Below are 26,852 nucleotides of genomic sequence, written 5' to 3' on the forward strand. Positions count from 1 at the left end.
AGCTACTGATTTTGGAGCTGGCAAGTCCCAGCCTCGGCTCATCAATCAGTGATCCTGGTAAATCACCTTAACGTCCCTGTACCTGCCCAAAAAAAAAATGCGTCCTTGTGCTCACTTAAAGCACTGCAATACTTCCGGTTTGAGTTCGGGATAGATGAAACTGCAAAAAAACAGCTAATGACGATGCAGCAGAGGGGAAGAAATAGTACCTCAATTGCAGCAGAAAGGCACTAATTAAGTTACATTTATCAGTGCTTGGTCCGTGATCCCAGACACAACCAGAACTTATGCCAAGCCTCAAGTGGCCGAATTACTAGACCGTAAATAAGAGTGCCAGGCAAGCCAACAAATGGTAAGCGACAGGTGGGCTCCAAGACCTTTTCTAACTACAACAGCGCCTCACTAGCGATATGCATGTGCTGGCGCATGCTACTGCAGTCTCGACCCTAAAAATGAACTGTGCTTATGTTTTAGAATGTATCAGAATTAGTACAAATGAAGCACATTTTTTCTTCAATTCTGAAGTGTGGTGGAAGCACATTTTCTTCAATTCTGAAGTGTGGTGGAAACAAATATTTGAACATGATCAAAACACCTCTATACTGTACAGTAGGTGATGACATTCGCACACATTATCGTTTGTGTTAGACTTTTAATCCTTGGCGTGGTCTCCCTTAACTTTTTGCGTCTTTTCCCCAGGTTGTTGATGTGTGCTGGACTCCGATTTTGCTGTTTTTGTTACTCTGGGCACTTTACCACTGCAAATTAGTGCTAAAGTGCAAGTACTCCTTTACAAAATGTGAATGTAATTGGCTTATCCATGATTGGCATATTTGATTTATTAGTAAGTCCCTAGTACAGTGCACTAGAGGTGCCCAGGGCCTGTAAATCAAATGCTACTAGTGGGCCTGCAGCACTGATTGTGCAACCCACATAAGTAGCTCTATAATCATGTCTCAGACCTGCCATTGCAGTGTCTGTGTGTGCAGTTTTAACTGTAAATTTGACTTGGCAAGTGTACCCACTTGCCAAGCCTAACCCTTCCCCTTTCTTTCATGTCAGACACCCCTAAGGTAGGCCCTAGGTAGCCCCAAGGGCAGGGTGCAGTGTATGGTTAAGGTAGGACATATAGTAATGTGCTTTATATGTCCTGACAGTGAAATATTGCTAAATTCGTTTTTCACTGTTGCAAGGCCTGTCCCTCTCATAGGTTAACATGGGTGCTACCTTTAAATCTGATTAAAGAGTAGATTCCCTTTGGGAGCGGATGGACATGTGGAGTTTGGGGTCTCTGAGCTCACAATTTAAAAATACATCTTTTAATACAGTTGATTTTGAGATTGTGTGTTTGAAAATGCCACTTTTAGAAAGTGGGCATTTTCTTGCTTATACCATTTCTGTGACTCTGCCTGTTTGTGGATTCCCTGTCTGGGTCAGTTTGACAGTTGGGCTAGTTGCACCTCACACTAGACAGTGACACAAAGGGAGCTGGGGTGCAGCCTGCATATCCTGATGAGACATCTGTGCTAGGAGGGAGGGGAGGAGTGGTCACTCACACCTGAAAGGGCTGTGGCTGCCCTCACACAATGCAGTCTCCAACCCCCTGGTGAGTGTCTGGGGCCTGGCCTGGGCAAGGCAGGATTTCACATTCAAAAGAGACTTTGCTTTGAAGTAGGCCTACTTCAAAGGAGAAATTGGGTATAAGAAGGGCACCCAAAACCACACACTTTAGAAACCCTTTTGGAAAAAGAGGAACCTCTGCCTGGAGAAGAGCTGAGGAAGAAGAGCTGCCCTGCCTGTGCAGTTGCTGCTTCTGCCAGAGTAAGAGGGCAAAGACTGGACTTCCATCTTGAGAAGAAATCTCCAAGGGCTTGATTTAGAGCTTGCCTCCTGTTGTTTGAAGTCTCAGGGACAGCAAAGACTTCTCTCTGCCAGCACCTGGAGTCTCTGAAGAGACTCCTACTCTGCCCTGTGGTGCCCATCCAGTTCCTGGGACCCTGAAAGGAGAAGATGGCAGCCTAAAGACAAGGAAATCCACACACAGAGCGCCGTGCGGGGAAAAGATTGATGTGACTCCAATCTGCTGCTGAAGAAACAGCGCGCCGCCGGCTCCGCAGCTGAGAAATGGCGCTCGCAGGAAACGCGACCGAAGAATCGACGCACAGAGCAGGAGAAACAATGCGCAGCATCGCTGACGGAGGCTGGAGATCACAACCTGTGCTGCGGGGTTTTCGGATCATCGTGCGGCGGGATTTCCGACTCAAGTACTGCTGGGCGTGGAAAAACAACGCAAGGCCTGAGAGTGCTGACCGGATTGACGCATCGCTCACCTGCAGAGAGAAGAAACAACGCACATCGACCCGGCGAGAGGAGAAACGACACAAGGTCCGCTCATGAGTAGAATCAACGCAACGCAATTCTTTTTTGACGCGCCCTCACCCGTGCGCTGTTATTTTTGACGTACCCAAGGTACTTTTTCACGCTGGCAGCGTTAGTGTGTGTTTGAAACTACTTAAAGACTCTTTTTGATTTTGAATTGATAGCTTGACTTGTGCATTGTGGATTTTTGTCGTTTTGGTCTTGTTTTGTTTAGATAAATATTTCATATTTGTCTAAACTGGTGTTGTGTCATTTTGTAGTGTTTTCATTGAGTTACTGTGTGTGTTCGTACAAATACTTTACACCTAGCAGTCTGAAGTTAAGCCTACTGCTCTGCCAAGGTACCAAGGGGGTAAGCAGGGGTTAGCTGAGGGTGATTCTCTTTTACCCTGACTAGAGTGAGGGTCCTTGCTTGAACAGGGGGTAACCTGACTGCCAAACAAAGACCCGATTTCTAACAGTTTGTCTGCAGTAAAACAATATTTTGGTGCAAATGTAATGGTCAATTCAATTGAAAATGTGTTTTGTGTAATGGCAGTGCGCTAGAACACCATGCATACTCCACACTATGCCACTCTAAGCCACTCCATTCTACAAGATCCACTCAGCGACATGCCACTCCACTCTATGTCCCTCCACTGTAAGACACTCTGCAACCAGCCGCGCCACTCAACTCCATGCCACTCCAATCTGCTCCACTCACTCCACGACACAACATGCCACTCCAGCACAACATGCCACTCCACTATATGCCCCTCCACTCCCCACACTCCACCCCAATCTACCCCACACCACCATAGTCCACCTCACCCCAATCTACCACACTCCACTCCCGTCTACCCCCACTCCAATCTACCCCAATCTATCACATTTTACCCCATTCCACCCCACCCTACAGCAATCGACCCCACCCTATTCAATCCCACTCCACTCTAACCCACTTCACTCTACCAGAATCCACCCAAATTACTCCACTGCACTCGACCCCTAACTAACCCACTCCAATCTACCCACTCCAATCCACCCTATCTACTCCACTACACTCTATCCCAATCTGCCACACTCCATTCCACTCTACACAATCTACCCAACTCCACTTCACTCCAGTCTACCACATGTCACTCAAATCTACCCCACTCTAATCTAACCCCCTCCACCCCAATGCACCCCATTCAATCCCATTTCTATCTACCCTAGCCCCATCCACCCCAAACTACCCTACTACACTCTACTCTGCCCCATCCCCATATACCCCACACCATTCTATCCATCTCCACTACAATCTACCCCACTCCATCCCAATCTAGCCTAATCAACTCCAATCTACCCTACTCCACTTCCATCTACCCCAACCACTTCAACCAACCCACACTCTAATCTACCCCGCTCCACTCTTACTCCTCTCCACTCTAATCTACCCCGCTCCACTCTACCACACTCCATTCTAATTTACCCCACTTCACTGGAGTCCACCCCAATCCACTACACTCCCCTTTTTCCCAATATACCCCAATCTACTCTAATCTACCCCAGTATATTCCACTCCACTCTACCCCAATATATCCCATTCCACGCTACACTGATCTACCCCACTCCAATCTACCCCACTCCACTCAACCCCAATCTACTCCGCTTCACCCCACTCCAATCTACCCCACTCCACCCCAATCTACTCCTCTCCATCCCAATCTACTCTACCTCAATCTACTCCATTCTAATCCACTCCAATCTATACCACTCCAATCTACCCCACTGTAATCTAGCATACTACAATCTATTCCAATTTACTCCACTCCAATCTAACCCGTTCCAATTTACCCCAATTTACCCTGCTCCAATCATCCCTCTCCAATCCAATAAACTACAATCTACGCCACTCCAGTGTACTCCACTGTAATCTACCCCAATCTACCCCATGCCACTCCACTAATCTTCCCCACACAATCTCCCAAATCTACCCCACACCACTATGAAACTCCACTCTACCCAAATCTACCCCACACCACTCTACCACACTCTACTCTACCCAAATCTACCCCACACCACTCTACCACACTCCATTCTATCTAAACCTACTCCACTTCACTTCACTCCAATCTAACTCACTCAACCCTAAACCACGCCACTCCAATCTACACCACTCCAATCCGCACTATCTACCCCAATCCACTACACTCCATTCAACCCTACACAATCTACCCCACTCCACTTCACTCCAGTCTACCACATGCCACTCAAACCTACCCACTCCCATCCAATCTAAGCCACTCCACCACAATCCACCCCACTCAGCCTCACTCCAATCTACCCTAATCTACTCCCCCAAATAACCATACTCCTATCTGCGTCCCTCCAATCTACTCCACTCCAATCTATCGTATCTAATCCTAATCTACTCCACACTACTCAATCTAACCCCACTCCAATCTACCCCACACCACTCTATTCAACTCCACTCCAGTTGACCCCACACCACTCCATTAAACTCTACTCCAATCTACCCCACACCACTCTATCCAGTTCCACTCCAATCTGCCTCACTCCTATCTATCTCACTCCAATCTACCTCACACCACTCAAATCTACCCCACTCCACCCCAATCTAACCTGCACTCCAATCTAATCCATTCCACCCCAATCCAATCTACTCCACTGCCCCACTCCAGACTACCCCAATCAACTCTAGTCTACCCCAATCTACTCCAATCTACCCCAATCTACCCCACTTGCCCACTCAAATCTACCCCACTCCAATCTACTCCACTCCAATCTATCCCACTCTACCTCACTCCACCCAACTTCAATCTTCCCCACACTACTCCAATCTACCCCACTCCCCAATCCACCCCCACACCACTCTACCACACTCCATTCTACTCAAATCTACCCACTTTACTTCAATTGAATGTACCCTACTCCAATCGACCCCACTCCACCCCAAACCAACCCTACCCCACTCCAACCTACCCCAACCCAATCTACCCCTCCCCAATCCACCTGTTCGCAATCTACCCCTCCGCAAGCCACCCCTTCCCAATCTACACCTCCCCAATCTACCCCACTCCAATCCTCTGTACTCTAATTCATCGCACTCCAATCCACCACACTCCAGTCCACTGCACTTCAGTCCACCCCATTCCAATCCACTCCACTCCACTATAGCCTAATCCTTTCTCACCCCACTCTACCTCACCCCATTGCAATCTACACCACCCAACTCTATTCTACTCCTATCTATCCCACTCCACTACAATCTACCCCACTCCACCCCATCCCAATCTACCCCAGTCCACCGCAGTCTATCCCACTTCCCCAATCTACCCCACTTCAATCTACCCAAATCTATCCCCACTCCAATGTATCGCCAATCTATCTCCAAACTATTCCAATCTATCCCCACTCCATTCCACTCTACTATAATCCACCCAATATATCCCACTCCAATCTAGTCCACTCCAGTTTACCCCACTCCACTCTACCCAACTCCACTCCAATCTACCCCCCCACCCCTGTGCACTCTTCCTCAATCTACCCCTCTCCAATCTACCCAAATATATACCCCATTCCACTCTACCCCGATCTACTCCAATCTACCCCACTCCAATCTACCCCTTCCAATCTATCCTGCCCCAGTCTACCCCACTTCACCCCAATCTACCCCAATTCAATCTACCCACTCCAATCTCCCACACTAATCTACCCAACTACCCTACTCCAATGTACCCCACTCCAATCCAGCTTCCTCCAATCAACTCCAATCTCCCCATTTCACCACACTCCACTCTACCCCAATCTACCCCATTCCACTCTTTCCCAATCTACCCAACCCCCCCCCCCTACTCCACTCCACTAACTTTCAGCCATGATGAACAGCAGTCACACTGGTGTACAACTTGGCTAAAACACATTGTCAAAGCCAATAGTTCTCACATGGGCGAGGCCTATTGGCTTTGTCAATGCATGTTTCTTTTGTTTCTGTTCTGCACTATAACATGAATATATCAGTCTATCAACCACTGGAAATTCTTGAGAAATGCATCTTGTGGTGAAGGTGCTGGATATGACACCAAAACAGATATGACCTTAACAGAAGGCTAAATGCCCAACTTGGTATCCCGCGTTCTCCTCATAAACTAAAGCTCCCAGAAATACCAAACAGAACACCCATTCAACAAGGGTTTCCAGAACTAAAAGAATGGTGGGTGCTTATGTTAGTGTTAAAGTTTGATTGAAAATATCATCTAAGATCAGGACAAAAACATATACTCTGGTAGCATTGGTGGGTTGTTACAACTGAAAGGACTGAAAGGTGAGATCCAAGAACTAGGACATCTCATTATGAGTTGATCTCTTAGTCTATCTTCAAGATGACTTTCTAAATACAAAGCTGATACCAAAATCTTTAGCTCAACAATACATCCACTCTTTCCATCTTTTTGGATTTCATTTCATAGCTGTGCTCTACTTCTCTTCTACCAGTCCTCGTACGTTCTAAAAAATACTTTGATCTTCATTTCCCAAACAGTACATTCAAGCAGTTCTCATCATGTTCTTTTTCTTCTGGTATTTAAAAGTAGGACACATCAACGTTAAATGTTAAACATGTCCCTACAGTGAAAAGGCCCTAGAAGCTATTTTTGTTTAAATAATTGACCCTCACTGAGCAATTATAAAGTAGACAAAAACTTCTTCTGGTTTTTCAGGTACAGTCACAAAAAAAGGTGATGGTGTCATATTCTGCACAGTACCAGCAAAGTACAGTTATCTAACCAGTGCATTCTAAATGTCATACTGACACTGCAGCAAAAACAATTTGAAGGAAAAATCAAAATGAATATAATTTGTCCATAAAACAGCGGGCCACGAATGCACAAATACAACTTTTTCTGATAGCTCTCCTCATGCTGAAAAATATTTATTTTCACCTTAATAAATAAAGCTTAATTATTCCACAGACACATAATAAACACCAGTTTCCAGACAGTGTAATACACAAACACATTTTTACCCGAAACAGCACCCAGGTCTTCATGCCCTCAGAACAGGTTTAGAAATCCATTCACTAGCACTAGAAAGTCACGCCTCTGCTTCCCAGGCCATTAACTATTCAGAAAATTAAGAGATAGCCATTAGTTTAGCTAATAATGTTATACCAGCACCGCCACACTGGGAGCACGCCTGGTCATACGTGGTCACAGGAACATGACCACTAAGCTATTACACAGGAATAGCACTCCTCTTATGTACAATTCTGTATTCATTTACACTTGTCTGATAACCAGTCAAAGACACACACCAACATTACTGCTGGCCATGGAAGACTCTTGCTACTACTACATCATTGAGGCATAGGATACCAACTGTCAATAGAGAACCATCTCCCACACAAGTGCACAGTGTGGCCACCCTAACACACAGGTACACAATCCAGCCCTCGACACTTGAGGATTTACATGCTTTGGGGCATCACCACACTACACAAGGCCAAAGGATCAATGAGCTTCAGAACCATCAGGACCAGCAGTCAGGACCGAGCGAAAAATATTTTGATCATATCCTGAATATCCCAGACTCACTGTGGGAACCGAAACAAACCTTTTAGAGCAAAACCTCTGAACTGACAGAAGGCGGAATTTCAGTTCACAAGAGGAGTAAGTTGGTCATTTGCAGGTAGTCTGTGGTGAACTTGGCTTTAACAGGCAGTCATTGAAATATGGCACTACATTCACTCCAGACCTGTTAAGATGGGCTGCGATCACTACCAACACCTTTGTGAACACCCGGGAGCTGAGCTGAGGCCAATGGGAAAAAAGTCTAACTAAAAGTGATCTTTCGCCACTACAGAGCGGAGGATCTGCCTGTGGAACTACAGGACAGGTACATGAAAGTACATGCCCTGCAGGTCGAAAAATGCTAAGCTATGCTAAGCTAGGGGATTTGTAAAGCGCATGCCTACCCAAACGGGCCTCCCAGCGCTAAGAGTCAAGTCCGTCACACAATGCAAAAGCAGAGCCAATTGTTCAAAAAAGGTACCCTTTAAGTAATTCCCCAAATTTAGTTTCTTCTTTAATCTTTCCAAGAGACAGGAGCAACACATTCCAGAGCTTTGATGCGAGGTGTGCCAAAGAACGCCCTCCACTCCATGCCTACTCATTGTTTGGCACAATGAGAAGTCTCTTATCTGAGGAGTGTAGTGTTCTTTTAAGGTTATAGGGGGGTTCCGCTGAATTAGGAGGAAGCTATTGTTGTATATCACAAGGTGAGCCAGACAAAGGGCCTCATTTACTAGGAAATGATGCATTGTGGTGCTGCAAGCCAGCTTGCTGCACCGGGCTGCTTCATTGCGAAAGTGCAGGGATGTGTTGTGTTTACAGAAATACAGTGTATCCCTGTACTTTCCCCAGTGCTGGTGCACAAACTGCTGTCTAGTGCCAACACATACACCCTTGTGCCAAGGTACAACATGCAGCACACAGAGAAAGAGGAAAAAACAGGGAAAAATAATGTTATTTCTCCCTGTAGCGCCACTTTAATGCCACACCTGAGGTGGCGTAGAAATCAGACACATTCCCAGCCTTGTAAATCTGGGAATGCATCAGATTCTGTCAGGTTCAATGGGTGTTGCTTGGGAACACCCACAGCAACACCCATGGAATGCCCCTTTCACGCAGAGCTATGCGTGAAAGGGGGCATATTTACGAGGCCATGAAATGCCAGGCAAACATTTTTTTAATGATTTTTTCTTTAATTATGGTTTTCACCAGTTTGACGGAACCAATTAGAGAAAACTATTATTGAAGAAATATTTATTTCTTCGTATTTTTTTTAAATGGGGCTCCCACTCCCTCTAACCACACCTTTTAATGGGTTCCGCTTTGTTCCGTAGTACCATTTTCCCCATTTACTTTTACCTCCCCTCTCCTTTTTTTAACAGCATATATGTTGTACCCTCTCACATCACCCCTTTTTTCATTTTTTTCATTTTACTATTACACCATTCTCATTACCTTCTTACTTTTCAGTTGATGACATAAACCCTTTCCAAAAAATATTATTTTCAAGGAAAAGATATTCGGCATTACGCCATTTCTCCATTATGAAGTGTTCTCAATCTAATTTCATCAGACTGACTTTCTTCATGATGGAAAATACCATGTAACATACCCAGAGTAAAGTTATTGCCCTTATGAAACGGCAGATCAAAGATATGACCCAAAGTGTGAATGCCCTCCTTGACAACTTGGCTGAAGCCAAACTGTTTCATATTATAGACAAAATATTAAAGCAAACAATTAGCAGGAGAGTTTGGCTTTGGCTTCACCGCATCCATTAAATTCTGGGCTAACTTGGAAGATAATATTTGACATTTTTTAGGGTAGGAACTCGTTCTTTGAGATTAATATTAAAATACTAATACTTTTCAAAGATATGGGGCCGGATACTCTAAGACATAGATCACAAAGAGTAGTCGCAAATTATATATTAACTTTACTGCAACCGATGTACCAATAGTGGCAGAACCACAGGCCTAAACAATATTAATTAGGCAGGTCACTAATTAAGATCTCTCTGTGATTGGCTACAAAACAGAGGGATGGTGGCGTGCAAAGAACAGTAGTCCATCATACATGTGTTTGCATTCCGAAAGGAATAGGCGACGCTTTGAAGAAAAAAAAATCCAATTTAGGAATACTTTGGGAGGAGAGGCTCTCCCTGAGGTTGCCTGACAGGATTCAGAAATATGTCACCTTACCCTCTATTGATCAGTTTCCACTTCCTTCGAGGTGTAGATAAGTGATCAATGGTTTGCGACCACAGTTGTGGTCACAAGATACTGATGCATACCATTAAGACACCCTGTTAGGAGGGGACTTCCTTTTCACACACCCCTCGTAATTGCGACTCGGAGTGGATATATCACATCATTTTGTGAGTTGGGTGGATATTTCCGACTTAGAAAATGGGTTTATTAAAAGGAAAAAAAAAACTGTGATGTTGTCAATCTTAGAGTTGGTGGTCACAAAATGTAAATGTCAGTTTACATCTGGCCCTCTATTACGCATGCATTTCCATTGGAGTTATCTGTTCATCTAACAAGTTTATGTTATCTGGTTCCATGTTGAATTTGAAACATTGATGATCCATCTTAGCAAACAGAGAAGGCGATCATATATTTATTGAGATTCAGTCATCAAGTTAATGTTCGCTTTTCGAATGCCGTGGACAGTGTGGTGATTTTTTTGTATTCATTGAAGGAGGTGCAGCACTATTTAGCTAGTCAACTAGTATTGGCGTGATTGTCTCGTCTCCTTTACAAATATATTGACTTGTATTGATAATGTTTATGTCATTATGGTGCACTGAATTTGCTGGTTTTGAAGTCATACAAAATAAATAATCACTGTAAATTTATATATTGAGCTCCACCTATCCATTTCTCAGTTCCCCTGCTTTTCAAATACAGTGTAAGCCCTGGATGTTTTTATTATTTGGCATGTCTAAACTTCCCCTTTGTTTTTAAGCAGCATCTGACCTACTTTTCGATGATTTCTTGGCACCTCAAGGCATTATTACAGAAACCCATTTCATTTAATTTGAGTGCACCTCCCTATTCCACCTTCATTTCGTTTAAGCATTTGCAAGAACAGAGACATCCCAGCTCATCTCATGAGTTTGTCTAATGTACATTACAGTAACTAGATGCATACATGTGGTTTGACATAAATAATTAACTGTGTAAGGATCCCAGCGCCAGCCGGGCTTTGTGCAGAGTAGTACAGTAAAGTGGCTGATAAGAGCCGCGTTAGAGTGCACTTCACTCTGGATCCTCCGAGAGTGTTACCCGTTTACAGACCAGTAAATAGCAGAGGGAATGTGCCTTTTTCACCTTGTCTAAAGACAATTGGTCTTCAGACCCTGTTGGCGCGCCCATGATTACTTCAATGAGAAATAATTTTCTTCCATCAGTCTCTAGTGGCTCCCCTTCACCACTCTGTTTACCTATTGGTGTCTCGCCTTAAGCAGGTATCCCAGCGGGCACAGAGACCTGGACTCAACATACTTCAGGAGAATCGCTCTATGAATTCGTACGTTTCTTGCATTCCTTATGGTATCCTTCATGCACCCTTAATTTTTACTGTAGATCCAGACCTTCATTTAATTAAACACCTTCAGGATATCCTACCAGACATATCTTCTGCCTGGAAGCTTATCAATGAAACGTTTGCCACATCAGTTCGAAAGTAGGGTGCTCCTGAAGCTTGGCTTCAGTCTAAGTATATAAGCATCTACTTCACGCCAGATTCAGATTTGCCAAAAGAAAGGACTTCCTTAACAAGAGCGTTGGAATCAATAGCAAGGAGCCCACTTTCGGACCAAGTTAAGATGGGGGCTCCCCAGAAAATCTTACCAGCAGAGACTCATGTGTGTAATTTCGCCCCCCTGAGCCTCCTTGTCTGGTTTCTGGTAGAGTCCCTTGGGCAGTGGCCACTCCTCCATTTGGGCAGAACAGCGTCCCCCCCCCCCCCCCCACCCTGCCAGCAGCAGAATCTGCAAACCTTTCACAAGGAAGGGACAATAAACTATGTTTATTGTCCCTTCCTTGTGAAAGGGGTGGGGCCAAGGGGTGACAAGCAGTGAGGGGAGTGCACAAAGCACTCCCCTCACTGCGCGTGTATGTTTGGCTGGATGTTGCGGGCCGGCCAAACATACATGCACTTCTGTCTCCAGCCCAGCAACACAGTTGTCGGGCTGGAGAAAGCCTGCACAGGCTCCCAGTCTGTCTGGGAGGGCCCTGGCTGGGCGCTCCCAGCCAATCCTGACGCTGCTTTGAGCAGCATCAGGATTGGCGCAGGGCAGGCTGGGAGCCTGTGCCTGCCTGCAGGACAGAAGAGAGCAGTGGTGCGGCGAGAAGCAGTGAGGAGGTACTTTTTTTAAATTAACATTTCTTTACCCCCCTGCAACCACCTCCCCTGCCCCGTGCCCACCACCCCGCCCCACCCCCTGTAGCCCCAGTGAGTCGCTGCTGCCTGTGGGCTGTGTGTCTTCTCAGTACCTAGCCCAAACTGACTCAAAATATAACGTTTCACACACACACTGGACATTCCAAATGGCTGCGACTACCTGACCAATCAGAATGCAGGCTCCAAAACAAAGTAGTAATATCACACCTCTTTCACACAGCACGCATGAACTGAACACATCTTCAAGAACATTCTTTTATCTACTTCTGCTGCCACACCTGTAAGAAGAATCATCAACAACTCTTTAACTACAGGAACTTTTCCTGAAGACCTGAAAAAGGCATACATACGTCTGTTATTAAAGAAAACAAACCTAGACCCACAGGACCCCAACAACTACAGGTCAATCACAAATGGACCTTTCCTGGGCAAACTGATAGAAAGAGAAGTATTCGCCCAGATGTCACAATTCATTGAAGACAATTCCATACTTTCAGACGATCAAACTGGATTTCGCCCAGGAAGAGGCACTGAATCAGCACTCATAGCAATCTGGGATGATCTTAAAAACACAGTCAACTGCAATGGAGTTGCTGCACTACTTCTGTTGGACCTCTCGGCTGCCTTTGGTACAGTTGACCATGGCACCCTAATTCAAAGACTCTACGAAGCCGGCATAGAAGGGACTGCTCTTGACTGGATTACATCCTACCTTCAAAACAGAACTAATATTATCTATTCTCCCCCTTCTCATCCAAACCCTATCTCACAAAAGCAGGGGTCCCTCAAGGATCAATCATCTCACCTTTGCTTTTCAACATCTACATGATATTATTAGCAGAACTCATCAATGACTTTCAACTTGCATGCTACAACTATGCAGATGACACACAAATACTACTTAAAATTGGAAGGCCCCAAAGACATTGAAAACTCACAAATCTTCGGTTGCCTCAGAGCTGTTGATCAGTGGATGACTTGGAGCCATCTCAAACTAAATGCCTCCAAAATGGAAATACTCGTATGTGGTGATTGGAAAAATTATGACCCCCCTGTGCGTCTGGCCTGACGATCTCGGACCACCTCCTCAATTATCCAAGGAAGTTAAAAACCTCAGAATTACCATGGACTCCAAGTTAACTATGAATGCCCAAGTGGGCAAATTAGCATGAACAAGCTTTATCACCTTGAAGACTCTGCGACACATCTTCCCCCACCTCGGATTTCCACAGAAGGTGCAGACTACTATCTCTCTTGTACTATCCAAACTAAATTATGCCAATGGCCTCTACCATGGATCATTTCTATCTATTATGAAAAAATTACAACATATTCAAAACTCCGCTGCCAGGCTACTATTACATATAAAGCCACAAGCCCACATCTCCCCTGCCTTGAGAGCACTACACTGGTTACCTGTTGCCAGGATATCAACCTTCAAGTTCCTTTGTATCACCCAAAAAGCTATACATGGAACAGGACCGCTTTTTATCAGAAACAAAATAACCAAATACATTCAACAAAGAAACCTCCGTTCAAGATTGGCCCCCCGCCTTAGAACACCACCATACAAGAAAAAGACTATAGGTGGTACACCCTTCTCCGTTCAAGCAGCTAAACTATGGAATTCATTACCCCCAAATATAAGATCCACGGATAACTTTCTTGTCTTCAGAAGACTATTCAAGAGTTGGGTCTTTCCTTCATAACCACCATATTCAAATAGCAATGGACTGTGTATGCCTGTGTTGATAAATTATTCTAGATATGTATAGTTCTTTAGGAAATATGTATTGCTACTATGTCATAACAATAAATTACACACCTAGGGCCTTATTTATACTTTTTGGTGCAAAACTGCACTAACGCAGTTTTGCACCAAAAGGTTTTGCACAGGCTTGCACCATTTTTTAACACCAGCTGGGCACCATATTTATGGAATGGTGCAAGCCGGTGCAAAGGGTAGGCTAGCGTAAAAAAAAATGACGTTAGGCAGGTTAGAGTCAAAATAAATGACTCTAGTCAGATTAGTGTCATTTTTTGATGCTAAGGGGCATATTTATACTCTGTTTGCACTAAATTAGCGTCATTTTTTTTTTTACCCTAATTCGGTGCAAAACTAACTCCATATTTATACTTTGGTGCTAGACCCGTCTAGCACCAAATTTATGGTGTTAAAGTCATTTTTTGGAAGTGGAAACCTACCTTGCCTTAATGAGATGCAAGGTAGGCATTCCCGTGCAAAAAATGACTCTATGCCTTAACACCATATTCATACTCCAATGCAAAAATGGTGCAAGGGAGGGAGGAGGGGTCAAAAAATGGTGCAAAGCTTGCTTTGCCCCATTTTTTAAAGCCTGGATCAGGGCAGGCGTTAGGAGACCTGTGGGCCTATTTCCATGGTGAAACACCATGGAATAAGCCCACAGGTGCCCTCTCCAGGCCCCAGGGGCAACCCCACCCACACCAGAGGGACTGCGGAGGATAGGGGACCCCATCCCAGGTAAGTACAGGTAAGTATTTTATTTTAATTTTTGAAAGTGCCATAGGGGGCCCTGAAATGGGCCCCATTACATGGCACAGGGTGCAATGGTCATGCCCAGGCGACCCTTGTCCTCTGTGCCGGCCATTGGGGTGGTGGGAACGACTCTGCCTTTTCTAAGGCAGGAGTCATGTGGCATGGTAGGTTTAGCACCATAAAATGACGCTAATATGGTTAGAGTCATTTTTTTTACTCTAACCTGCCTAAAGTCATTTTTTGGTGCTAAACCCTCTTCTTCTATACTGCCTTTGTGCTAGACGGGTCTAGCAGCAAAGTATAAATATGGAGTTAGTTTTGCACCGAATTAGAGTTAAAAAAACGACGCTAATTCGGTGCAAACAGAGTATAAATATGCCGCAGAGTATAAATATGCCCCTAAATATGGCGTTAAGGCCATAGAGTCATTTTTTGCACAGGAATCTCATTAAGGCAAGGTAGGTCTCCACTTCCAAAAATGACTTTAACTCCATAAATTTGGCGCTAGACGGGTCTAGCACCAAAGTATAAATATGGAGTTAGTTTTGCACTGAATTAGAGTTTTTTTTTAAATGACGCTAATTTAGTGCAAACAGAGTATAAATATGCCCCCTACTACTCTTAAAACCTGTTTAACAAATGTATATTTACTGACGATTAAATATGTATATGTATGTGAATATATACGTATATATATATATATATATGTGTGTGTGTATAAATAAAAATAAATAAAATAAAATCTATGCTTAAATCTCAAATTATGAATAAGTAAATTAAAGTAAAAAAATAAGTAAATAATAATAAATTAAAGAAAAATAAAATAATGATTAAAACAGTATTTATTTATATATATATATATATATATATATATATATATATATATATATATATAAAATTATAAATAAATAAACATAATATAAGTTTACTCTCTTGTAAGCTTTACTGTGTCTACCCATCACCATATGTCATATCTCTATCAATCTATCCTCCATCCCCACTCTGACTCATCTCAAACCCATTCTAATTCTTTCATCTCCAAAATAACCCTGCCTAAGCTCTTCCCTCCTCTTTCACATCTAGCTCACCCAAACCTTACTTTACTACCATGATCTCCCAAACAACCCTAATAAATTCTCCCTCATTTATCTCACCTTGACTCATCCAAAACCCCTCCTGCTACTATGATCTCCCTAACCCTTTCCACAGACTCTTCCCTCCTCCATCTCTCCTTCACTCATCCCAAGCCTCATCCTATTACTTTAAACTTCCAATTAACACTTCTGGATTCTTCCCCTTCTATCCCTCCATTACTCTAGTCAATCCAACTAATAAACTCACATATCCTCTGCTCAAACTAAGTCATAAAAATACTAAAACTGAACTTATATTTCCCTATAGTAATCCACCAATAATTCCTCTTGGGTTCCGGAGTAGCATGCTACTTGCGGAAAAATGCTTCTATGCCTCATTGGGGTATTAAGCACTATATAAATAATATTACAATACAATACAATTTGACAATACAGCCTGCTATTCATTTTCCAAATCAGCACTGCTAGATGAAGCCAATGAAAGAAAAAAGAAGGCAGAAAATAAACACTGATTAGCAGGGTCTTGCTAAAGTACTGCCCCATTATGCCTATTTGGACATGTTCGCACCCTCTAGACTGTTACAATACTTTTGTAATGCTACACTATTTCCAAACACTATGAATGGAGGGAAGGGCCAAAGAACCAATCTAAAAGCAGAACACATTACTTATAAAATCTAAAATGTATTTTTTTATTTAGCTGTAGAACATCCACAAAATGAGAATACATTGAACTAAAGAGAGTTATTTAAAAAAACGAACACATTGCACATTGTCAGCATGAGCCCATACCCCATATTTGATACATAAACTCACATAAGTAATTACACATTTTTAGAAAACCTTATTTTCTCGCTCTCTTTATGCTCAAAGCCTAATTAAAAATTGTGTTAAGGTAATGCAAAACATACAAACGGGGTATCAAACGAAAGGAAATATATATGTGTCTAGTATAATGCATTCTTCATCAAGAGCATCTATTGCTAAGGGTCAATATGACACATATATTATGGAGGAGAAATACTTCAAGATTCCCTGTGCTTAATTTGAGCCAGTGGTTTCCAGTGTTCAGCACCTGCACTTAATTATCAACACCAGCACTTATGACAGTCTGCCACATAGTGGTGCTGTTTGTCTAATTTAGAGATGAGCACAACAATAGTTGTTTATTAATTCAATACACATTAACAATTACTAAAATCTGCTGCCCAAGCCATTCTCACAATTTCTCGGGCTGGAATAGTCTGAATTGTCACCCTTGTAGGAGTGTGACCGTTAGTAGCTATGTTGGTACTGTAATTGGCAGTGCTGACAGGATCAATGGGTGGTTCAAGCGGCAGTGGCCTCCTTGCAGGAACCCTGGCACTTTTTTTGCTTACATTTTAAGCACTGCAGACCTCCTTAAAAAAGAGTGCATGCCAAGAAGAAAAAGATCTCACAGCTGTAGAAAAGGCATGTTGTCTTCCTGACTGCACTGCTTCACATATACCTATTGTAGGAAATATGCCTTTCCAGAGTGGTCACTCCAGATATTTTTCCACTGTTGGTCCCAATATGTGTGATGGCTGTAGAACTCTGTGCACTTTATCTCTGCTATCCAGTGATTGAGTGGTTGTGCTCCTCTTTTCAACATGTTAAAATTGGGATACTCCTAATTGTTATATTTAACTTGCTTATCAATGTATAGCATTTGATACAAAGTGTACCCAGGACCTGTACGTTAAAATGTCACAAGAAGACCGCTGCACCCATTGTGCCATCAACAATGGTGACAATGTAAACATGACTGTGGGCTATGCCTGACTGCCTGGCTTAGTAGTTTTAAACAGCATATTCAACCTGTCAAAATAACTGCTTTTGACAGACCTAAACTGTCCTTTTAAATATATATTTTATCCCTGCCAAGAAGAAAGGATGCATGTATTTAAAAGTGGGACATGTAAAAGTTTAATGTTAAAAATATCCTCACAGTTGAAAGGTCCCAAAAGCTATTTTCCCTGTAGCAAGGATGGCTGTTCCAATGGAAAACACTGGGATGCAGTACTAAATACTAATACCTAATCCCAAAAATGAATATAGGTAGAAAAAGGATTAAACAACTACTTTTATTAGTTACTAAAAATCGAATTCAATGCCAATTTTTTATTTTAACTAAATATTAAGGAAAACTAAATTTTATAAAGTTACCTTTTCCCTGCCTTTCGTCGCTGGAGGTTAATCTGTATTTTGCTCTCTCACTTCTGCACGCTAGTAATTACCATCTGAATATGTTTGAATGGGTGTGAAATGCCTCCCAGGAGCAAACAGAAGGCTGGCCTGAAAGGGCAAACATGACTCACCTATACCTGATATAATATGCAGGGTGGGGCTATGGGTATCCATTAAAGCATGACATTAAAGTGTCAGATCCTGCTTGAATGGTCTGCTGGGGATATTTCCTATAACAGTTGGGCACACTTTAAAGAGGTCTCCCGCGCATAGGCAAATGTTAGCATGAAGGCTATTAAATCACAAAGGACTTCTTTCTGACATTACAGTGTCCAAGCCTGCTTGACAGGTCTGTGGAGTTTACATACAACAGTTGGGATGTACTTCAATGGAGGAAAACGGGATGCCACAAAATTGCTTGTGCATTCACTGCTAGATTGCTCAAAAGCCTACTTTTTGTCCTAAAAGACTTCTGGTTCTGAGTTTATTGAGGGTCTTGTGGTTGCTTCAAACTAGATTTTAGTGTTGGATGTCGGAAGACACTAGGATTATCACAGTGTATTCCTAACAGACTTTTGGAATTTTGGAAATGCCCAGAGTGGGTAGGGTTATTCCTAGTAACCTTTAGCCCATTGGTTAGGGTGTCCCCAGAAGTCATTCCCACCCACTAGTTCATGCCAAGCATAAATGTGGCATCTCCAGGCACACACTTCAGAGCACTCTTGGACCAGTGGAAGATAACAAGAAGACTGAACCTGCTGTCTGAGACCCAAGATGAAGAAGACAGGACCTGCTCTCCCTCTTCCATTCAGGACAAATAAGTGGACTCAGTATCCTGTGGCTGACCTCCTGTGAAAGCCCCAGGGACACAACAAACTTCTCCTACAACTTCCCAGATGACGAGTGGCAACTGGATATCGACTGGACCCTCCTGCTTGGCTTCTTCCTCATACCTAGAGAGCCTGTAAGTGCCTCCCTGTGGTCCTAAGAGGCTTTAGAAGTCGACCCCTGTAGTGGATTGGGACTAAAAGGAATAAAGTTAGAGGGTAAAGTATTTTGTCCAGCGCACATCTGGTCGATGTATCCAACCCACTCTCCATTGTAGTCAGTGTCAAATTGTGCCTAGGTCCCAGCCACCTGTGGACATTCACTATCATTGGCACTTTATGCTCCTTGGCACTATTCCTACTTAAAACTTTAAAAAATCATATCTTTAGCTCACTTTAATGGATGTTTGTTATTTTTGTTTGGTTTCATCTTGTTTATTATATTTAACTCTATTTTCTGTTGCATTTCGGGATTTTTATTGTTTTGCATTTCAACTTTATTACTGTTTTAGTGGTGCCTAAATACTGTACACATTGCCTCAAGTTAAGCCTGTCTACTCTTTGCCAAAGTTACCAGGCGGTTGAGCTCAATTTAATTTAGTGACTATAGTGTTTCCCCCTCACAAGAATTGTAGTAATTACCTGTGGTGGGTACTTATCCACCTCAACCAATATTAAAATTTCTTACACCTAACATAATCAATACTCAGGCTTGTTTGTTCACTCAGCAAGAATGGAACCCATGATTTCAAAGGAGTTAGTGTTATCTGCAAAATAAGCAACCAATATATCCTACTGAACTATATAGCAAACCTATATTCATCTAGTTGAGTCAGTTGTGGATTAATGTAACCCAAACACGTCTTCCATTTTCAACGACTGCCTTGTTGACCTTATGCGTTTCAGCTACTGTTTTGACTCCAAACTTCTGACTAAATTTAAAAATTCCTCCATTGGCATGGCTAATAATTTGTTTCCTGTGGGTCAAATCATCTTAATTATTGCCAACTCACAAAAAATAGAAGGACATGACTTTCCCCATTTGCTTATTTATTAGTATGTTGTATGTCACTTTTTAAATTGTTCGGGCTAGATGACATCACTAACAATTTAGTGAGGGTAACTTTTAAATCTTATCAACGCATAAAGCAAACACAGTCATACAATATGTACTGCATTGTTAACATACATCAAACGAGGTATTTACCTCCAGCCTACCCTCAGAAAGTCAAAGGATATAGTTTTTTCTCTAGTGAATTTACCGGTAACATTAACAAAAGGCCAAGAAACATCCTTGGCTAAGCCCTCATGTTAATGGAAAGGGGTCAATGCACTATCAAATCAGACCACGTCCAACGTAGATCAAATTACAATGCCACCAAACAAAAGAATGGCCACATTTTCCACAGTATGGTGCAAAACGTCAACCTATTTGCAGAATCAAAGGATGAGGATGGGTGCATAACATACACGTGAACTACATCCTTTTTCAATATATTGTATTTATCAACAACTAAATGGTGTTAGGACAATGTAACTAACTACATTGTTCCTAAGTGTAGTAGTTACTTCAAATTCCCAATGATTATATTATCCCTGCTAGGACCTAATTGTATTGTAGTTGCATTTATATAGTGTTTATTACCCCTCACAAGATGTTGAAGAAGTTGGTGGGATTAACAGATGAGCTAGAGCAGGTTAGGAATTGACAGGTTGCAAGGGTACGCCTTCCAAAGGAAAGTCTGTGATCTTGTAATGAGATGTGGAGAATTTACAGATATACAATAATATAAACTAAAACAAAACATTACAGTAGGCCATGCTCAGAAAGAGGAGGCATCCAGAGGATGGAAAGGAAGGAGAGGGTCATTCTGAAGAAATAAAGGAGCGTCAATAATTGGAAGCTTGAAGGCAAGGTCAATTTTTCATGTAAGATTTTAGGGAAAGAGAAGAGGTTTTCTGAGGTAGTTTGCAGTCGGAGATGCACTTCTTTTGTTTGAAGAAATTAGTATGTCCTCTGGTTATCACCTTCCTTGCAAAGAAAAAAAAAATGTTTCTTTGTAAGACCTTCACCCACTCTAGTAGTGGCCTGCTTAAAGTATGTCTCAGTATTCATTACAAAAGCAAAGTGGGGCCCATTTGGCACAAGATAGGGGTGGTCAGTCTAAACAAACAGTAGAAAGCATATTGCCTGTATTCCCTAGAGACAATGATACTTTTAGAAATGTTTGACTTACTAAGCACTGCCTGTTTGATTGATGTTACGAATTGGGAGGAGGCTACAGATTCTGTTGTGCAAGGTGAAGAAGTTGTGAAGAAGTTCCTAGATGGTTTATGACAGCCAGGTGCAGAGATCTCACACTTCATCATGTCCATGTTGTGGGTATTCCTCCTTGCCCCAGTGCTACCCAGGTGATAGGAATCACTTTACACAAAGGTTGTGTTTGTGACACACTCCGAAAAGGACATTTGAAAGAAAAAACAAATCAAAATTGTTCTGCAGCATGAGACAAAGAGACAGTGAATCCACTCTTTGTAGCGCTGTGTGCAGTAGTGTTTCCTTGCATATCTTTTAACAATGTGCTATTATAGTAGTTATAATAATTAAAGCATTTTGCTATGAGTCTTGTTTGGGATTTTAGTGCTCTACCTTACCTATAATTCAAAGCACACAGAAACAATTAAATATGTTGGGCATGCAATAAAAAGATAATCTAGCAAAAGTTATTCACACATGACCTACCTGAGCACTCTTGTACTGTTCTTCAAAAATACCTAGGCGTTGGTATGCTACATCAACACAAACATTGTATGGAACACAGAAATAATAGTGAAAGAGCAGAAAGCATGGAAACCAAGAAAATATTTAAGTTGAGGGTTAAGTAAAAACCTTGGAGCCCAGAACATAAAACACATTTTAATTTGAAAAGTAAATCTGTGTCACAATTTCTAAAAAAGGCCAACTTGCAGATTACAGTATAAACAGAAACATACAACAAAAAAGCAATACAAAGGGTGCAGTGGAGGGAACCAACACAGAAGACACGGGTTGGTCAAGCAGTATGGGGGAGGAAGCCATACATAAAGCAAGGGGGAAGTACATAAAAGATGAGAGAGGGCAATGTGTACCAAGGGGGAAAAAGAGGCTAGAACCACCTGGGCATGATAGCAATGATAGAGAAGCACACCAGGGTGAGCTCAACATGGAGGAGGACAGGGAGAAGCACACGGGTAAGAGATCAACATGGAAGGTGGTGGGTGGGGAAAGCGAAATACACGAGGGAGATAGCAGCAAAACACATGCTCACTTGTGGAGTAACTAGCCAAAAAGAAACAAGTTGTGCCTGATATGTAAACAGTGACAGGGACAAACACAAGAAGATGGACAGCCCACACAAGCTAACGAATAAAAAGGAAGCAAATCAGAGTGACAATAAAGTCAACCAACGCTAAGCAACTGGCAGGTAAAAACAAACAGTAACCTGCCAGTAGATAATTCCACAAACAGAAAGCCTATACTGTATGGTGGGCCAAACCTAAACATGCTGGCTCTGGCTTAGTGGAGGAATTCAATGACATATGGGGTGAACTGGTGGCAACTTTTGATAAAATTGGTCTTACTCCTGTGAAGGGGCGGGCTTTCCTGTCACACCTTGAGAATGCTTGAATATTGTATCCAAGCCCTTTAGGCCAATATGGCTCTTTAGAAAATGTATGTGATATTGTGCTTTAAAAAAAGACTAGTTTTTCAAAACATTCTCACAGGAGAACTCCCTGACTTGCCTAGAAAATGTTTGGCTTTTTGCGTCTCTTACTCACAGGAATTTGGGGCAGATACTAAACCCTACCACTTTAAAAAATCATCAGCCACTGCTGGTAGCAGCTTTGGAAGGCAGTAGAGAGAGAAGTAAAGGCAGAGTGAGCACTGGACATGCAAGGGGGTCAGAGCACACATTCCACAAGTGGATCCGACTTTCACACTCCTTTCTTATCTGCAATTCTTCCCAATTTATAGTCTAAATTAGGTCATGTGGCTTGGCCCTCACCAAGAATTTTGTGAACCTGGCTCACATGGATGCTGCAACTTTCACTTGTCAACCACAGCACATGCATGGGCAAGGATTGATGGCCAGTGTGAAGGAGTACACTGTGTGCTGAGCAAAAGACAGACAGCAGTAATGTTGAAATTGGCGATGCTCCCGTTGTTCAAAGGAACATGTCCATGGCAACGCTGCAAAGGCAGAAGAAATACTGCGCGTGTTGTTCACTCACTGAGTTGTCTCCACTTGCAAATGTTGGTACCGGGCGTGGAAAGGGATCCTGCCGCCCCTCCTCCCTCTCTCTTCTCCCCAGCCTTCCTAGCTAGAATGTATCTGGAGGAGACAGCAATGCATCACAGTCATGCACATGGACGTCATTTAGGGGTCGCCATGGGTTGCAGCTGCGACCCCTGGCTGCTCCCTTGCGACCTCTGGCACTACCTTTGCGACCCCTAGACTCTAGAGGTGGCAAAATCAGTACCTGGAACACAGGAGTAGTTCATCCTGATGGATGTCAGTTGGGGGTCCACTCTTCTGGTTTTCTGTCATTTTTTATTATATAAATGATGAATAATATTATTCACTATTTGTGTAATAAAAATAGAGTACGGTTCACTGAAATATTGCCCTGTATGGCAGCTAAGGTAAGTAAAAAATGCTTTCAAATGTATGCGTTATGCATGCTTTAGGTAAGAGTGTGTTTGTGCGAGCGAGAATTTGTGAATGTGTGTGTATGTGTAAGCATGTGTGTGCAGTCACAGTAAAAGTCAAGTGGCATGTGATGTCACTTCCGCTACCACGGCATTTCGGTGAATTGATGCCCATGGGCATGCAGATAGTCAAGCAGAGTGTGGGGCACAATGGCAGGGGCTCTGCACTAGAGGCCACAACTGAACCAGGATAAAGACAGATAGTAAGTAACCTGTTGATATAAAGTGCTTCACAATGAACATCTACCATATCAAAGCACTGCAAATAGCAGATGATATTATTGACAATAAACTGACCTCGGGATAGGGTGACCAAATTTTGAAAACCAAAAACCGGGAAATTTAGCAAACATAGAAGGAGGACTACACTTTTATATTAGCCGAGAGGCACATAATGACTCAAACGACATCGCACATTAACATAGACATCTAGGCACAAAAAAAAACTAAATGAAAACAACTTTTAAACCCATTCGCGTGTGTTATTTAAATTGTGCTGTAAGAACTGCTAACTCGTCCTGCCTTTGAGCACAAAAAACTGCACGCCTCTATGTTCAGCTGATCCTCTCTAAAAACCTGGGACACGAAGTACATTTCTGAGAATCTGTCCTAACACCTAGCGAAAAATCTGGACTGTCCCGCACAGCCGGGACGTCTGGTCATCATATCTTAGGAGGATCTAGTACTGAGTCTGCCTGTGAGTTAGAGCTACGGATATGCCAAACAGGTAGCGGTGAGCGTTTATGTCACTGAGCCACGCTATTTACTGGCTGTCCTCTCTCGTCCTGAGAAGCATTGGGGCGTTTATATATTTTTGTAATTCAAGTTTCTCTGTTGTTTTCTTTCTGCTCAGGAGGCCCGCCCTGCATTTGCACGTGAGAGTCCTGATACAACACGCCTCAAACTACATAAGGAAACACACACATATACATCGGTAGGTCGATGTTAACAGGTTTGGTGACTGCAACTCCCTAATGCTCCGGGCTAATAGACCAAATGTTTGGGGAAAATTCGTGATCATTTTCACATCAGCAGATCCCATCACAACCTGGAAAAGGGCTGCAACGCATGACACGGATTTAATGAGCTCTGTAGAGCCGCAAAGGAGCTCCTTCTACAGTTAATACGTCTGTCATGTAAATAATCTGTCTAATCAAGCTGAGCTTTGAAATGCATTCAGAATGTTTATGCTAGCATTTCTTCTGCACTCACTACTCGTGAAATGAGTGGTCGGCTTCCTGGTGCAGGCCAAAATGGTGTGACATGAGTTTCCTAGAACGCTGGGGCGTCCTGGACCAGGGATGTAGTAACTATGAATTGTGCAGCAGGTGCCGTAGCAATGGGCCCGAAGCATTAAAGGAGCCCAACAAATCCTGATTGTTTCTATAGTTTAATATACAACCCGCGGTTGGGCCTTGGGTGGGCCGTGATCCCCTTGCTACGAACACGAGCTGTTTGCATTCTGAGTTCCAGGAGGGTTGAGGCCTAGGAAGGGGCGAGCTATCGATGAATCCCCTCGCAGGTGAGCTGCCTCTGTGGAAACTATCGAATTCAATTCAAGGCCAGCTGCGCATGCCCATTTATCTGCATTTCCATTGCACCCTTATTGCAGCTGTTGACTCGCTAAAAGGTTTCATAGAAAGTACTGTCTGATTAGTATATCGGCTTCTAATGAGTAAAACATCCTTTGTATGTTATGGGTGGTACGTAGTCAACATGAAACTCTTAGAAGTAGAAGAAAAAAGTCTTAAGTATGCAAAGATATCATAGTGTGACATTTGTACCTCAATAATGCAGAGTTTGTGACATTAGCTGGGATTCGGCCAGACCAGTAAGCAACGGCTGGAACTCGATGTCCACCTTCCCAGGTTGTTCTCTTCGCAGAGCTTCCCCCTAAACAGTCAGACAGTGAAAATATTACACTGCTGACCAAATATATACTTATGCACCACACTATTTATTAGAAGAAAAGACGTGACCTGACACTTCACTCTGGAATGACCCTTGTGACATGCAATTTAAACAAAACTTTAAAGGAGCAATGTTAGTAATCTATCCAAAGATTTAAACAAACATTGGCAAAGACAATAGGTCTGGCATTGGCCACCAGCCTTCTAGTAATTCTTGTTTTGTCATAGTTTTTCCAAACTTTATTGTTCGGGAACATGACGGGCCAACCCCTCATCATTCTAAAATAAATCATTTGCTACAGGGTAAAAAGCTTTTGGTCTAAAATAACACAAATTACCATAGTACTCCCTAGCATTGAAGAGAAGTTTCTAAAAAGTAAATATGTCTGGATTGGCACCAAACCTCTTGAGAGGAAGGAAGGGAGGAGAAGTCAAGAGAAGAAAACAGAAGGAAAGAAAAGAAACAGAAGGAAATAAGAAACAGATGGAAAGAGAAAGAGGGAAGGAAAGAAAAAGCAGGAAAGAGAGAGAAAGAACAGAAAAGAAAGAAACCAAAGGAAAGAGAAGGAAAGAGAAAAAGAAAGAAAGAAAAGGAAACAAATGAAGAGAAGGAAAGAGAAAGGGAAAAAAAGAGAGACCGAATGAAGGAAGGAGTGAAAAAGGAAAGGAAAGGAAGGCTTGCTGGTTTAATACAGAACAGTTTCAATTGGGCACAATCTGGTATTCTGTGGAATAGCAGCAGTCAGAAAAGCAAAACACCCCAAAATGAAGTTACAACAGCATCAGCAGTAGATGGGAGCTGATACATCTGGAATGTGCATCAGAAGCATCCTGGTACACATCAGACTTTAAACAAAAAGTCAACACTAAAGTACTTATAAGGTAAAAACAAAAACACTGGCACTGAAGGAAACTAGCTTGTGTGTGGATGTGCTCCTTGTGAGAAAGCAAAATGCAGTCACTCAAAGTGAAGCTAACCAGTGGTTTAAGTAGGCTGAACCACTGCCCCATGCTATATGTTGTCATGGGTGGAAGCAAAATTCTGCAGCCCATCTCCTGTTGAACCTCCCTAGATAGGCCCCAATGGGGATTGTGCTTGCTAAGCTGCACTGGTTGCCGCTGAATAAGAGACTCTTATTCAAAGCCCTGAGTAATTGTTTCAGGGCTTTTTACAAATAAGGGTCCTCACTATATGCATCCCTTT

At 42.7% G+C, this 26,852-nt stretch overlaps 1 protein-coding gene across 7 annotated transcripts in view; it reads right to left on the reverse strand.

Moving 5' to 3' along the window:
• ARSG (arylsulfatase G) overlaps positions 1 to 26,852 on the reverse strand; it is a 1,341,775-nt gene that overhangs the window by 123,814 nt on the left and 1,191,109 nt on the right. For all 7 annotated transcript variants that reach the window (XM_069199865.1, XM_069199861.1, XM_069199863.1 and 4 more), the window contains one exon: positions 25,523 to 25,631. In XM_069199865.1, coding sequence (XP_069055966.1) covers positions 25,523 to 25,631 — 109 coding nt within the window. The remainder of the gene's footprint in view (positions 1 to 25,522; positions 25,632 to 26,852) is intronic.

This window comes from Pleurodeles waltl, chromosome 7 (assembly GCF_031143425.1).
Source record: "Pleurodeles waltl isolate 20211129_DDA chromosome 7, aPleWal1.hap1.20221129, whole genome shotgun sequence".
Lineage (NCBI taxonomy): Eukaryota > Metazoa > Chordata > Amphibia > Caudata > Salamandridae > Pleurodeles > Pleurodeles waltl.